Source organism: Diaporthe citri, assembly GCF_014595645.1.
Source record: "Diaporthe citri strain NFHF-8-4 chromosome Unknown scaffold_5, whole genome shotgun sequence".
NCBI classification, from domain to species: domain Eukaryota; kingdom Fungi; phylum Ascomycota; class Sordariomycetes; order Diaporthales; family Diaporthaceae; genus Diaporthe; species Diaporthe citri.
This window is the reverse complement of record NW_025064850.1, coordinates 2,026,448-2,042,972: the sequence shown is the minus strand read 5'-3', so window position 1 is coordinate 2,042,972 and position 16,525 is coordinate 2,026,448. Positions and strand designations below refer to the sequence as shown.

Sequence of the window (16,525 nt, the reverse complement as noted above, 5' to 3'; positions counted from 1 at the left end):
CAGCCCGGCGTCCTCACGCACTGCAGATTATATGTAAAAAGACGACATTGAACTGGAGGAGCTGGGATTCGTCCATTAATAGAACACACTCTACGAGGGCCATGGTGGCTGAGTCGGACATGACCTGTTCCTGCTCCCTAGTAAATCCTTCCCTAAATGCGCCTTACCTTGTCGCATAGTAAGGACAGCAGGCACATGGAGGCTGGCCTGGTTATGTTGTCAGCAGGGCAGTTGATCAGTCATTGGTCGTTGTAGAGTCAGTTAGTTGTGCCCACGTTATTGCTCATGTTTGTGGGATATTCTCCTGGGATAAGGCGCCGTCACATTTTAGGATAGTCCCTAGCCCAAATGCAGCCGTGATATCCTTTCCTGGTAGTCCAGATGTGACCGTGGGCTCTTGGCTGCCTTGGGCACGCACAGCCCTATTGCTCAGCTTGGACATTACGTGGACTGGAGCTGCTTCTAGAGCTTGAGCTTGAGCTCGCCCTCGTCCGAGACCAGCTCATCCCTCGCGGTAATTCCATTGTTCTCTCGGGAGAAGGGGAGTTGTCACATGCTGGGCTCGAGCCTTGCGGGTGGTAGCCCTGCCCGGTTACTCCTCCAGCCCTCTGGCAATATACCAGACTCATGTGTACCTGCATAGGTACGTAGATGCAAGGTCGTGCGTCTGGAGGTTCAGTTGCATCGACGGCTGGCCCAATCTGCCGCGGTCGCTGGGTACCAAAGGGTGGGTTTTGTGTTCCAAAGTTGTCTCTCTTGTGTCTCTCCCTGCGTGTGCCTCTGGGGTGCAATGCAAGGGACCAGGGGCCAGCTTACCCCTGGGCCATGGGGGGGACGCCTCACCCGCAGCTCAGCTCTTGTGCCCAATCTTGCGCTGCCTCCCACGCCGGGCCTTGCTCCCCACTGCAGTACCGAGCTGGTCAACCATTTAAGCTTAGCGCGTGCCGCGGTAAGCACGGTACGGTACCCTACGCACACCGCAGTCTGCTGCTACCCTGCTGCCCTGCCGCCCTGGCCAGGCCTGGTACATGTGCATGTACACACCCAGCAGCCTTGGGAGGTCGAGGACACATGCAAGACAGGTCCATTGGGCGAGTGGAGGGAGGCCAAGGGCGAGTTCATGCATCGTCGACCGTTGCAGTACATCCGGCCCCAGACAAGCCCCTTCGCAAAACCACAGACGACCGATTGCTCAATCGAGGGGCGCCATCATCTGTTTCTTTGTGTCGATCCATTTCTGCTAGCCTGTTGTTGAGAGACCACGCCTACTCCACTCTTCAAACCCCATCGCGAGCTCCATCGAGTCAACGCCCGCTGCCGTCTCCCAGCCTGGCCCGTTCCCAAGCACCGACGCTGTCCCGACGCTCTCAATTGCCCAATCGCCCAATCGCCCGATCCCACACCATCCTCGCCCCGGTGTCACGCACGCATCGCGATCACTAGCCCGCTCCGACACCTACAAGCCCGTCGACTGCCTGGCGCTGCAGGCGAATCCCCCCCGGACCGCGAGGGCAGCCCGATCCCAGAACTGCCCAGGAGAGGGCATGCTGCTTTAAACATGCGAAAGAGGGAGACACACCCCTATGTCTCTCAGCACAATGAACGGTGATGGCAGTCTGGTTCGGTGTCTTGTGGAGAGGCTCACTACAAGGGTAAGGAGACGAATGACAAGGGGACGCCCCGAGGATCGCATTGGATGCTGTCCCGATCTCTGGATGCGAAGGATGGCGGAGAGAAACACCCGTGCTGACTTCCTGCTCGCCCCGATGTAGCTTCCGCACCGGACAGGCACCACCAGCCAAGACCTCGCTCAAGATGACATCGTTCTCATCACCCGTGCCACCCTGCTGAAGGTCAGCGCCGGATCCATCAATGTCGTCCTCGACGCTCTGATGGGCTTGATCGAGGACCTAGGACGACCATACAAGGCCGGAGCAATCTCCACCCACCCACCTCACGTCCTCATATCCGAGATCTATATATTTGGCCTGATTGCCGATTGCTGCACCAGCCACTGGAATGCTGTGGGTTCTATTCCGCCACAGCCCGAGTCTTGGCGAATGAGAAGTGCCCAGAGGGCCAAGTTGCCTCCTCCGCAGACACTCGATTCCGCGCTGGTGACCAGGGTTCTGGATATTTTGAGACTGTACGCCCGACCTCTCCCGGAAGGATACAGTCTGTCGACCCAGACCTTGCTTGATGAGTTCAATACCGAGCGCACCGTGGTGGCGGACCACCCCGAGCTGGCCACCTCTCTGCCGCCCGCCGGCAGCGAGCAGCCCGTTGAGAGCCAGGCGCTATTTGACTCGAAAATCGAAGGCCTGGAGCGCCAGGGCAGGACCATCGCTGAGTTTGTCAGTGCGTCCAACTGGACGAGCTCGTTCGAGTATCTGAGGAAGCTCATCTACATGGTCCGGACTGCCACGTCTGCGAATATCGCAACTGTCCAAACCCCAGCGAGCGCCGACGACGAATACACCGCATTAATAGTGTTGCGCCTAATCGGATGCTTCTGGGTAGACAGTCAGAAGCTCGGACTGATCATCCAGGAGATCTGCTCCAGTTATCTTCATTTTCGGAGACCGTTCCAGCACACCATCGCCATCGTCACCCCGCTTTTGATCACCAGATGGTTGGATCGTTATCCCGACGAGTTTGTTGAGTTGCACACAATTCACAAGAGGCTAGATGGTGGGCCGGATACCCTCTTTGATATGACACAGACAGTCGTGCATGACAATGGAAGGGCAGACTCGGTTGCCGATGGTGTGAGGCGGAAGTTCTTGCTCTACCCGTTGCAAATTACCTTACTTTTCCTCCTCCCTGATGTGTTCGAGGTTGCCAGCAACCTGCGAGAGGCCAAGAGTGGTAGCATGTCCAAGAAAGTCGCATTTCTTGACGGTTTGAGGAAAACCCTCAGGAACAAAAATGAACAGGCGGCGTACTGTCTTGTGCTACTTCTGCGTGCGGCCCGGCATTTTGACCCCGAGAGTGATTCGGCGTTCATGAGTTACGCCCTGGACGTGCAGGATGAGATTCGAGACGCTGTTTTCCGTCGCAACAGCTCGGGGCCGGATAGCGGGCTGTTCGACCAGGACATCATGACCGCTGCCTTTATGAGCCTAACTGACCTTAACTATGAGAGCTGTGTCGAGTCCTTGGCACCATCCTGCCTCGCCCCGAACACTCCGCTTGGTTTCAAAATCGCTGTGATCCAGGCCTGCTCTCACTTTGCGGGTCTTGAGGAGGCGGATCATTACACGCAGCTCTATACGATCGGGTTCGAGTTCACGCTGGCTCAACTCAAGGTATGTAACACAATGCTCTTGCACAGTCGAACATGAACTGACTTCGGCGGTAGACCATGTCCACAATATTTGTCGTGGGCGATCACGGGTCTTCGAGAAAAGCCCTGGAGCTAGTCGACAACAATAGCATGCTCCATCACATCATCTCGTTTCTCTGTGTCTGCCCACTGGGCGTCTTTGTGAAGATTCCAGAGCACAAGGAAAAGAATGAGTACTTTGAAGAGAGCCTCGAGTCTTTCCTGCCTTGCCTGGTCACTTCAAACGAAGAAGTGCGCCGATTGGCCGCGCAGGTAACCGTGCGCGTATTCGGCAGTACGATCATCATGGAGTCTCTCCGTGCGTCGAAAAGGATATGCTCTCTTGCATTCAAGCAAAAGTTCTGGAAACTGACCTCGCTTGTTCTAAGCGACCTTCTCGACAAGGTCGACTCTCAAGACCTTGGTGCAGGTATCAATTCGATTCACGGGTATCTTGAGTCCAGACTTGTTTTGCTGCGGAAGCTCTCGGAACTGGCCAACTTGCCGGAAGAGATACCCGAGAGAGCGGCCATAAATACCAGGCTGGAGACACTTTTGCTGGTCTCCTTGTGCTCGGCGAATATCGAGACGTGCCAGCTAGTTATCAGCTGCTTCGGCCTGTTCTTTGAGGAGAGTCATATTGTTGAGACTGCCTCCTCGAGCACCGCGAAGGCGGCATTATCTCTCCTTCGAAATGGCGATGTTTTTCGGGAAATCGGCTCGCGCGCGTTCCGCTTCACCGGACTGGTCGCTTTCCAGAAAAGAATCCGCGGCCTGCTACGGCGAATGCAATACCCAAGCGCGGGTATCTTGGATGCGTGGGCTCTAGCATTTGATAGGTGGCTGCATTTATCAAGAGATGTGTCGACCGCAGCCCTCGAGACTACATCGGAAATGGCAGTCGCCGAGTGGCGGAACTACTCTGGCTTCCTAGCCTCTCTCGGCGGTGTCTGCGTAGCCGACCAGACTGCGATTATCGACGACCCATCTCTTGGAGGTCTGAAATGGATTGATCGGCTGTCTTCCGACAATCAGGAGGAACCAATACTCAATAGGTATCTGAGGCTCAGCATCCAGCTCCTGGCTTGCAGCAACGTACGTGTGAGGGAGACCACGCGGGAGGTGCTCTCCTCGGAGATCTCGCCCGCATTGTACCAGCCTCTCTTCAAAGCACTCGAGTCGGAGCTGGATATTCTGTTCACAGGTGCACTGGAGTCAGCTGTCAAGGGCCTTGATAGCGAGATCGTTTTTGCCGAGCAGTCAATTTCCCTGCTCCGCGCCCTGGTGGACAGACTGGATGGCCCTTCCGATTTGGGAGCAGCGTCGTCTGTGCATCTAGGTGCACTCACGCTCAACTTTGCCAAATTCCTCGACGGCGTTCCAGACACCAAGAACAGCCTCATGGTCAAGATCAAAGTCTGCCAACTTTGTGAGGCTGTCGTGAAGAAAAAAGAGCATCTGAACCTGAGGGATGATGTTCGTATCCGCAACCAGCTCCTGGAATACATATTCAGTTGGATCGCAAGGCCACGCTCCCCAAGGGCGGAGTCTGCGGCGGCGTTTGGGCCTGCGCGGCCTGACGATTCACTGAGAATCCAGAGAGATCTCGACAGGGCTTGCCTCAGGTCGCTGGCTGAGCTAACGTATCGTCTCCCACTGCAACCAGGCGACGGACAGTCAGATGTTGGAACAAGTGAGCTCAAGTCACAGATGTTCCACACTTACTTCAACCGGTTTCTGTCGCTTCTCAATCTGGAATCTGCCGAGGCGAGCAGGCACGATCATGGGACGACCGCCAGGGACGACAGTATTACAAGCTCTGAACTTGCCATCACCGTACTTTCCAATCTCCTTAGTGCGAACATTGACGTCGGTCTGAAGCACTCTTTGAGTATTGGTTATCACGAGAACGTTGAGATAAGAACAGCTTTCGTGAAAGTTCTCTACAACATCCTGATGCAAGGCACTGAATTCAACAACCTGTCCGACACTGCCGTCACGGAGAAGTACGACGAATTGCTAGATCTTTTGACTACTGATACGACTCTGGCGGCTGCTATTAGCGCAGTATGCCCCAGCAGCGAGGTCGACGAGGTGACAATATCGCTGTTGAACATCTTTGAGACCCGGGGCATGAGCTTCGCCCTGCTGGAAGCTCTTGTGAAGCAAGAAATTGAGGATACGGAAAACGAATCCGAGCTGCTCCGGAGAACTTGCGTGGCCACGAAGATGCTCTCGATTTATGCAAAGTGGAAGGGCACAGCATACCTGAAAGCAACATTGCAAAAAGTCGTGGAGCGGCTCATGCTAACTTCAAAGGATCTTGACCTTGAACTGGACCCAGCCCGTGTCACGTCACAGGAGGAACTCCAGAAAAATGCGCTGCAGCTTCGCATAGTCGCCAAGGTTTTCATTGACGATATCTGTGCTTCGTCGGCGAACATACCGTCGCCATTCAGGAAAATCTGCAGCATCATATCGACGGCAGTCATGCCTAGATTCCCGGAGGCTAAATACACTGCCGTTGGCGCCTTCATCTTCCTCCGGTTCTTCTGTCCAGCTATTGTGGCACCCGAGGTCGAGGGCTTAGTATCTACTGCACCGTCCAAGGAGATGCGTCGAGGGCTTCTTCTTATTGCGAAGGTTGTCCAGAATTTGGCCAACAATGTGCTCTTCGGGGCCAAGGAGCCGTACATGTTCCCTCTCAACGACTTCCTCACGCAGAACATATATAGGGTGACAACCTTCCTGCGCGAGATTTCTGTGTCGCCTGAGAAAACAGATCCTCCCAGCACGAATGAATCGTTCGACTTTGGCTCCTGCGTGGCTTTACATCGCTTCCTCTACGACCACTGGGACCAAGTGCGGCAGCGCCTCGCCTCCCAGGAGAGAAGAGACTTTGTTCGAACTCCGGCTGAGATCTCTCGCATGCGGTCCCCTGTCCTTGAACCCCTTAGAAACCTCATCTCACATCTTGGTCCTCCAGCGCTGGCCGTTACTTGGAATAGGCCGTTGATCTCAGCCAACAGTCCACCAGCTTACTCTCGGTTCCAAAATTTTATGCTTCGCAATGCGTTCCGCAGTACCGAATCATTCGTCACGGCGAGGGCTGTGTATGATGGTGGAGAGAGCAAGGTAAGCCCACAAAGATCCTCAAAAATTCTGACACTTCCGCTATAAGCCACGGCTGACGGCTGACATTCTGCGTTCAGGATGGCTTGTCCATCATCTGCATCATCTTGAGGAACATTGATGACGAGAACATTGATTATGATACTCTGATATACTGCTACTTGAAGGTAAGTGCAGACAAAATTTTGTTTGTCACGACTCTATGCTGTTGCCCGTGACGCTGCTCTTTGCTCAGAATTGGTCATCGTACTGACACATGGACAGATCGCCAGCCGCCTGTGGCATCGACCTTTCGGACTACTCATCGACGCAACCTGCTACAATGGCCAGAACGACGAGCCCCAGGACGAGCTCTTCCACAAGCTCGAGCTTCTCACTCCCACGGAGCTGTCGAAGCAGCTTAGTCGTGTCTATATTTACAACATGAACAGTGCATTCCGGTAAGCAGAGTTTTGACTATACAAGGTGTGATATGGACGTCGGAAGGACTGACAATGTACAGCAAATGCCTGCGTCGTGTTCTTCGTGTCTCGACAAGAAAAGATGCCAGTGTCTTCAACCCCAATAACATCGAGTACCATCTCGTTGGCAGCATCAAGGAGCTACAAAATCACTTCCACTTCAACCAGCTACATCTGCCAAAGGAAACAATCAGCGTCTTTGCAGACACGCGCTACGACTTTAAGCCAGTCGTACGACTGTCGAAAACGAAAGGAAGGATCGCGTGCCGGGTCATGGTAGGCAGCCAATTCGTCCAGATAACAACAGCCGAGAAGCAGGAGGTACACCCCAACTTCCGCCTAAGCGCCACCATCAACGATATATTCCGCCTTGGTGACGTTGATGAGGCGCCTACGAACGTGAAGCCTGATGATGAATCAGCCTTTGGCCTCCGGGCTGACAATGGCAAAATTATCATGTACTTCACCAGCCCTAAGAAGGCGGAGATTTTACAGACGATCCGCGCCGCGAAGGCCAAGTACGGCAAGGACACGCGGTCGCTGAAGTCATTTGAAAGACTTATTCGGCCACAGGATGTGCCGGGTACGCTTTTGAATCTTGCCCTAACGAATCTGGCCAGCCCCGATCACGTCTTGCGACTTTCCTCATACAATCTGCTGGGCGCCCTATGCAAGGCCTTCAACTTCACGGTCGCATCAAAGGTGGTGTGCACACGAGGTAAGCCAAAATCGATTGGGACACTCTGGGAGCGGATTGTTGGAGCGCGCGCCCGCTGACTTGTTCTAGACATCGCGGTGCCGCTAGACCCGTCACGGTTTATCGTGGAAATTAGCAAGACGCTCGCTCAGGCCGAGCCTCAGCTCACGTCGGATTTCCTGAATGAATTCTTTGTCGGCTGGGATAGCTTTTCCGAAGAGCAGAAGCCTTTGAGTCTGGCCTACCTGGCGCCATGGCTGCCAGGCCTCCGATCATCAGTGCTGGCAGCTGAGCCCGACAGTGACAAAGGTCGCGATAAGATTGCGAGTTTGTTCCGGAAGTTAATCGACGTGACGCTGTCCGACCCGACTTTGAGCTTCACATTGGAGCAGACGATCTGGCCGGCCATCCATGGAGACGAGGTTCTCCTCGATATCTTCCTCGAAGAAGTGATCAAGACGGCTTTGAGTATAGGTCTCCACGATGAACAGACAGAGACATTAACCTCGATCGTTACGGCAATTGGCAGCATCTCGCTGCGTGGCAAGATAATCACTCGCTTGCGGAAGGCCATGAACCGGTCTTCTATGCGCCAGAGCAAGTACCTGCCTGACAACGTCGTCTGGCCAGAGGTCTGCATTCTGCTGCAGTTCTGCGTATCGCTGTCCTTCGACAGTGGGATACAGGCGCAGATGTTCTTGCCTGAGATTTTCCACATCGTAACGATGCTTGCGAACACTGGCTCGCCGGACATCCGCATACTGGTGCACAGGCTCCTGGTCAATTCCATCCACGCGGCCTGTACGTCGTTCCATCTGGATGAGGCCCGCCAGGCCAAGCTCCGGGGCATCCTCGAGTCCTTGTCGGAAACCAGGACTGATATCTGGAGCATCACGCCCGCATTCCCTGGGCGCGATGGGGCATCAATGTCTACGACACAAGAGTATGGCCCCAACCTAGCGGCCACGGAGATTTTGGCTGGTATCATGTTCGAGGTCTGCTCTATCGCAGCAATTTCCACGGATATTGCTAATGCTTGGCGATCGCGCTGGATGAGCCTCGTGGCCAGCACCGCCTTCCAGAACAACCCTGCCATCCAGCCTCGTGCTTTCTCCGTCATGGGCTGCCTCGCGAGGGAAGAGGTAGACGACGATCTTCTGTATCAGGTTCTCGTCGCCCTACGGATCAGCATCACTCGCTTCAGCGGCGAGGATAGCAGCAGCGAGATGCTGGTGGCGATTGTTACAGCACTGTCCCGGATGATGGCCAAGCTCCCGTCGACCTCCCGCTACGGTGTGCAGTTGTTTTGGCTCGCTACCTTCTTGTTGAGGCTTGTGCCAATCAACCTGTTCAACTGTGCGGCGGTGTTCTTGGAGTCGGTGCTCACAAATATCAACACATCAGGCGACACTCGCGGCCCCAAGCTCGTGGCACACCTGCTGCAGGGCCGTGAGCAGCTCGAGGAGGTGGCGCTTCCGCTGGACGCATTCTACGGTATCCACTTCACTGCCGAGAACTTCCACTTTGCAGTGTGCGCATGTCTCGTGCGTGGCCTGTCAGATACGATGACCAAATCTACAGCCCTACATGTGCTTGCTACGTTTTTGGACATGACAGAGACGGCTGCAAGTCCAATTGAGGGGCAAGAAGCCTCTTCCAAGAAACTGAAGGACGTGCCTTACTCTCCATACCTGTCGCTCATCCTGTCACGGGTGGTCACACCGGACGAGCTCAAAGACACCCTCTGGTTGGCGGGTATCAAGCCACCGTCGAGCCTGGCTGGCGTGCACAAAGCGCGGACCCCTGAGAAGCTCAGCACGGTCAAGGACAAGGACTTGCTGCTGAACTCTGCGATCGAGCTCATCGACTTCGCGTACCTCGAGGACGCCGCACAGAGCCGCACGCTACAGTGGATGAATGAGCTGGCAAGTGGACGGCCGAACGTGATCGTGCACCTGTGCGGGCCGATACTAGCAATACTCGACGAGACGCTGCTGCACTGCCAGAACTCGGCGACGCTCGAGTCGGCCCACGGCCTCCTGCAGACGTTGACGTCGAACCCCAAGTTCGCCTCGGCGATGGAGTCTGGGGGTGCCTCGGGGCTCAACGAGATCCTGGAGGACATTGGGTTCGGAGGCCTCTGGCGCTTCTGCTCGCTGAACCCGCAGCAGGAGCCAGACAAGGCGTGCTTTGCGCAGACGGAAAAGTTGATCGATGTGAGTAGCCTTTCAGAAACCCAACTCGCCACCAGGGAGTCAGACCAGACATGCTAATATTACGGACCAATAGTTGATAATTAATGCCGGGACGTACTGAGTTGCCCGTGCCCGTAAAACCTGGTTTGGATTCCACGACCGCAGCGGCAGACGCTTTCAGGTGTTTAGATGCGCTAAACCAGCCTGCGCGACCATTGCATATGGGCGCAGGAGCATGGTACGGAGTGGGTTTAGAATGGTGGCAAGATGTTTTGGATAGTCGCGAAGCTGGGTGTTTGTACGCAGAGATATCCTGACGATACAGTCGATGGTTGAATGGTTATTGGACCCCCGTGTGCATGTGTGCATGGGATGATCTTGCAACACCATGAAGGCAGTGCAGTGCATAGTCTAAACGCCCGTTTCCCCCTCCCTCTCTTGCTTGTGTAATCCCAAGCAACACCACAGCTAACTACTCGCATGCATGTCATACGTGAATGATCAAAACTTCCTACTTGGGCTACTTGGCCCGAGGATCCAGCTTGGAAATCCATCCACGGTGTTGCCACAGCCCTATATGCCAGGCCTTGCCGCGATCCTGTCGTGTCTCTCCCGCTTCCGAGATAGTTGCGGATTTTCACCGTCGCACAGATTGAAGGCACTGCCTTATAAATCCCTTCACCTTAAGGCGTGCGCGGGTTAGGCCGTGCAGCCACCGTCCTACAGTCGTACTAGGGCGCGTGCAGCACGGCATGCACGTCTGCACCACCTAGTGTGCACCTGCTGTGCGAGAATGGGACAAGGATTGCTATTCTTAGGGGGTGCTAGTTGCCACACGAGGAAACTCTCGCCTAGCCCACTCCACCCCACCCACACCTACCTTTCTTCCCGCAGAACCCCGTCAGCGGCTGAGTTCTGCATGCTGCTGCAGCACAGGATGTGTGTGTGTGGGTTGGGTTGCTCTAGACCCGCAGACTTGGACGCTGGGCCAAAGGCTTTTCCGACTTGACAGCCAAAGACCTGCGTCTTACACATGGAGAAGGGATTTTCTTGGAAACTCTTTTGCGCGTGGCCGAGACACCGAAGTGCGAGGTTTTCCCTGTTTTTTTTTTTCTTTTTTTTTTCCTTGCGTCACTTGCGCTGGAATATACGAAGCCTCATGTGTGGGCGGGCGGTGGCACCGCATACGCATGTACTATACTGTAAAGTAAAGCTTTCTTGGTGTTCTGGCAAAGGTTGAGGGATGTGGGTCCCCCGCCCGGGAGCCCAGGACAGGGCGGCGGCGACCACATGACAATGCTCTCTCTCGAGAATTGATTGATACTCCTCCCATCGCTCGTGTTTTTTCGTATTTCCGCGGTATGGGGTGTACGGTTGCACGCTTTGGCCCGAGGAAGCCCCCACTTGCCATCTATCTATCCACAACTTCCTAGTTGTTGTTGTTGTTGTTGTTGTTGTTGTTGTTGTTGTTGTTGTTGTTGTTGTTGTTGTTGTTGTTGTTGTTGTTGTTGCTGCGGTTGCTTGCTGCTGGAGTAAATACCTGCAGGCTGCAGTGCTGTTAGGCCGGCTGGCCGGGGAGGGTATCGATGTCGAGACGTCCAAGTAAACACAACTCCGTCGCCACCTCGACAACCGACACCCACCGCCTTTCCCCACACACGGGGTATCATGAAATCCGAAAGTCCTGGGTCATGTGCCTCGGAATCGCAGTGAATTGTGTAGGCTTCCTGCGATGTCCAGAGACCGTTGAGCGTCCCCCTCGGGGGGTTTCGAGGCTTGGGAGGCGGGTCTTCTGGCGCAGGACGACTGATGTTCCTTCTGCCTGGACATGACCAAGCATTATTATCTTCTTGTTCCTTTTCTTTTCCGCACGTGAACATCGCTGCATGTGTGATTGCTCATCAACGCTTGCTTGTGCTGCCTCGCAGGGCGCCACAGGAACGAAGACAGCCTATTGAGGGCTTTATGCCCCCGGAGGTGAGTAATACTTGGTGAAAGCCCGTCGAGCGTATACATGTAACGCATGCAAATGCACGAGCACACGCGGTTCCGCAGTCGTGGGTTGAGCTTGCAACATCTCCGGGGCGCCGGCCGCGGGAAATCCTTTTTGGGTCACACCGGGGTGGCTCATGTGACATGCGTCAGAGGGGGCCGCGTTTGAATTTGTCGATTTTATCGATTTTAATTCCTGGCATTTCTTTTATTTATCTAGTTGTTTTATTTTGTCGGGCCTGCTCTACCTGCTGCATGTCGGGCCTTGCAGTCGCTCTGGCCGGGCGGATCGAGTATAATTGTCGGAACGAGGCTGGTGGTCTGGCCAAGGTGAGAGTGGTGAAGAAAAAAACCCAATTGAGCGCGCGCGAGGGCCGAATGGGAGTGCGATTGGGGGATGTCTCGACTGAGCCCCCTGTAACGCGGCTGCCCACCACCACCCTCCCGGCGTGGGCTGGTTCACAGTCGGCCATCGGGGCCGCCGAACCACACCCCCAACGTTGTGTGCTGAGGTAACACAGCGAGTTCGGCCGACGGCCCACTGATTGGCCAGGCGCTGCTGCGGGAAATCTTTTTTTTCTCTGGCTTCCTTCTCTTTTTCGCTCCCACCTCTTATAGTATCTATCGTGCATTTCCGCGCAGCGCACCGCGACAAGCCGACCTATCGCCGATGTGTGCGTGCACTAGTTGTGTTTCACTTGCAAAGCTATGTCCTGGGGCAGGGTTAGGAAATAGAACAGAGAGGAAGTAAATGGAAGGGCCTGGAGCACGGTCGAAGCGTTGGGACTTGATGACCTGAGCTGAGCTGATCGAGTGAATCATGATGGGCCATGACCAGTGCGAGGGCGAGAGCGAGGGCGACGTGTAACATGCGAGGCAGCGGCTAGCGCTATTCATCGCGGTTAACGGCCTCGTTTGACTCCCGAGGACTTTTTTTTTTTTTTTTTTTTTTTTTTTTTAAAAAAAAAAAAAAAAGCCCCTAGCAGAGATCCTTAGATCTAGTGTAGATCGCAAATGACGGGAAGTATCATGTTCCCCACAATCCCACTCCCACCCGAGCTGGCTGGCCGTTCAAATTGTCGGGACGAAGTACAGCATGTAGGCTACATAATAATTCTATAGTGCTGACACATCCGGCCAGGAGCGTACCGAGGCTTCTTTCTTGTCCCCAACAGAAGGACTTGACCGTTGCTGCTGCAGCCTGGCAGGCCCGGCTGGGCCCTACCGAGCCCCCCCGCAAGACGTCGTACCAGGGCGCGCGGCAGCTCGGCTTGCCCTTGCATGAGAGCGACAAGACCGACGGGCCAAAGCGTGGACAGGTTGCATATGGGCCTATGGTCTCGGCCTGGTCTCGGCATGGGTCTTGGGTATGTCTGATGGAACCATGCGACGATAGAAAGAAGGAAAAAAAAAAAAAAGAAGAAAAAAAAGGATAAAACCAAAAAAAATCAATAACCAGCCAGGCTACCAGCCGGGGGAGAATTGAGGTATTCAACAACATAACCGCATACCCGGCCGGCCAGGCAGGCAGCTCGACCGAGGCTCGTCGGGATTCCGACGGACAATATGAGTCATCCGTGTTGATGATGGCTTCGTATGCAAAAGCGAGCGCGTGACCCGTGGCTTAGGCAGTGAGGATAGATTAAGGTAGCCTGGCCTACGTGGAGTCTGACAACGCAATGCAATGCGGTACCAGCACTGCGCTATGCACTCCTGGCTGGCAGTAGGGCTGAGTAGAAACTGGGTCACGGGACGCGGAAAAAAGCGAGCGTGAAGAAAAGACCTGAAAGGGGGAAAGAAAATCGGTAGAGACAGGGTGACAAGCGGGACACCAGGCGCCCGCCGTTCCGCGTTCTCGGGTCCCCCCCGAACTGGCCTGATTAATCAGTTTATTTAGAGCAGGTCTTAAGGCTGGGTACGGGCGACAGCCGGGGCGCCAACCCCAAAAGCTCGGGCACGCTTGTGGGGGAGAGATGGAGAGGCCCACAGGGGCCGCTGCGTGCCGAAGAAATGCCAGGCCTGGCACCAGCGACTGAGCCACAACCGTCGGGCTGGCCCCGCTGCCAACGCACCTCTGGCAGCGGCAGGCCAGTCTACCTATGTGTCCCAAGCCCAACACCAAGCCCGAGATGGACATGTGTCGTCGGTCATGGTCCTTGTCCTGGTCCTGGTAACCTAACCTCACAAGCTTGTGTGAACCAGGCAGCCAGGTAGGTGGACTACGGCACAGCCACGAGACAGGTGCGTACTCGCATACAGTTGACTAAAGCCACACGGATGATACCCAGCTAGGCGAGGGTGTTGATGCTGATCCGTCGACGTGGCACTCAATGCAAATCCCAGCAAGGCGTGGGATGGCATTGTTGGGAAACCCCATGTGTGCGGATGGACATGTGGTTGGTCCATCACATGCGAATTGGCATCTTGCACAGGGAAGGAGTGAGAGAGGGTCTAGGAGAGAAAGAGGCCTTGGGTGTGGCGAACATCTAGACGACAAGCCACACCTCGCGTGCCTGCATGCAAGCGTGACGATTGTTCCTGAGAAGAGTAATCACTAGCAGTAGTCTAATCTGGGGTTCATGGTCCTGTAAGATCAAGGGCCGGGCGGCTATACCTGGCACTTGCTTGTGCAGTGCATGTGCGGTATAGCGATCCCCGTTTGTTGATCGAATTGGTACGAGAGATCCGGGTCCGGAGACGGGTACGGGTACGGTTATGGGGTCAGGCCACGGGAGGCGACCCTCTTGTGTGGCTCGGCTGAGCCCTATCGCTGCGTACTGCAGGGCTGCAACGCGGTTAATCGTCGGCCGGTGCCTCACAAACCTGCCAGCTTGCAGACACCAGATGCAGCAAGAGCCAGCATTTGCAGATCTCAGCCCCTGTTTTGCGGTAGTCGAAATCTTGTTTGGGGTCAAGGAACCACGTGGAGGTTGCATCCGCCCATCCCACGCCGTCGTCGAATACCATGGCAGCAGATGGAAAAGTCGAGTGTGGCTGTGGCGGAGCAGAAGCCCCAACCCTCCCAGCCGGGAGGGAACTGACAGCGGGCAGCCTCGGCAAGTCAAGGGTCCACACGGCAGAGGACCCTGGATTTATCACCCACGGCCATTTGGCACCATCCAGGCCACGCCTAAAAGGGAAAGTACAGCAGAAACCTGTCTTGGGCCCGGGCCCCAGGTGGCCCTGCCGTGTTTGATGCACCGGCAAGAAATCGCAGCGACCAGGCTTACAGAGAATTTCTGATCTGTTGAGAGAGGCAGCCCGTCAAGCCAGCCTGGTCTGTGTTGAGGATGCTGTAATCAAGCCTCCAGTTCTGCTCCGGCCAGCGCGGAACCTTGGTGGAGGCTCGGACCCTCGGAGTTGGCGTGTGTAATCCTGCACCTGTCCATGACTGCACAAAGTAGGTAGGTACCCAGGTACGGTTTGCTGTGTAAGTCGGAGTGGGCAGGTGCAGGGCAACGCAACGGCCAGTGTCCTGCCACCCCCCCCCCCCCCCCGAAAAAAAATCCAACGTCACCAAAAGAACCACCCCTAGTGTGTCTACCACAACCTGGCACGAATGAGCAGCGACCCCAATCTTTCAACCGTCCGGCTCCGCGGCGATCAACCCGAGGGGCAGCAGACACACGACCCTGTGAAGCCAAAAAAAAAAAAAAAGGTCTTGTCCCTCCCTCGATTTGGGGTATTGGAGGAGGGCAGCCGACCATTGGCGACGTCACCACTGCATGATGGGCACGCAGAGGGGGCTCGATTGACGAATCAGATGCCTATCGTTCGCGGAAACAGAGAAAATCATGACGATCGTTGTTCATTTGGAAACAGATCCCCAAGGCTTTTTCACGACAGCCGCTGCGGCACACAAATTATGTCCAATCCAGGGTCCCCGACGAGCCCTGGAAATTAGGTTATGTATGACATCGCTTCGGTTGGGCGTCCCTCGACAATTCTCGATGCAGGACTGGAATTATGGTTCAGGTGGCTTGTTTTGCATTGCTCTCATCGCCATTCAGGATTTCCCATCATCATCAGCATCATCACATCATAGGCCTGACAAAGCCAGGGGAAAACGGCATCCCCAGAAAGCATCAGCCAGCCCCTCGTAGCCCTCGTGGGCCCTGGGGATGACCGCGCACACACAAAGACATGCCAAGTCATGCGCAGCATCATTCCGACGGCCACGGTACAGACATCCCCCCAGGTAGGTAACGTAGTACGTACGAGTGCTTGAGAGACCGGCCTGCTCAATGAGAGCAAGCGATCGCCCAGGTCAATTTCCTTGTATGGTTGGGCCGCCCGCCCGCTCGCCCGCGCGCCCGCCAACCTGCTTAGCAGCACCAGTCCCCGGGGCAGGGCAGGGGGGGATACGGTTCCCCCAGGCGAGGTCATCACACTATCTGCATCTCCCCAAGCTGGATACCACGCGAGATAAACCCGCTACTGAGAAGTGACCGGCCCCGAACAAACGGCTTGCATTGTCATCCACAGCCCACATCAAGTTGAGGTCAGCCACGAGGATAAACTTGATCGTCGTAGGTATTCAATCTGTCCGTCAGCCCCGGCCTCGCCCTGATGTACAGGCGCCTAAGTCCGGGTCTCCACGGATCGACAGGAAGATGTCAGCAAGTCCTCCTGTTCAGTTCTGTTAGCCGTCCAGGCCAGATCCTGTGCCTGGCAGTCTGACGCACAGCTAGCTTTCCCATGCTGTTGTGCATGGTGGTTCCTC

At 55.3% G+C, this 16,525-nt stretch overlaps 1 protein-coding gene across 1 annotated transcript; it reads left to right on the top strand.

The window, feature by feature from the left end:
* Nucleotides 1–1,598: 1,598 nt before the first annotated feature.
* Nucleotides 1,599–9,931, top strand: INS49_011230 (uncharacterized protein; the record flags this gene model as incomplete). Its single annotated transcript, XM_043171949.1, has 8 exons — nucleotides 1,599–1,652; nucleotides 1,773–3,308; nucleotides 3,362–6,460; nucleotides 6,538–6,624; nucleotides 6,722–6,897; nucleotides 6,960–7,636; nucleotides 7,706–9,831; nucleotides 9,905–9,931. 8 exons carry the CDS (start codon nucleotides 1,599–1,601, stop codon nucleotides 9,929–9,931), a joined length of 7,782 nt encoding a protein of 2,593 aa, XP_043023694.1.
* Nucleotides 9,932–16,525: the final 6,594 nt, after the last annotated feature.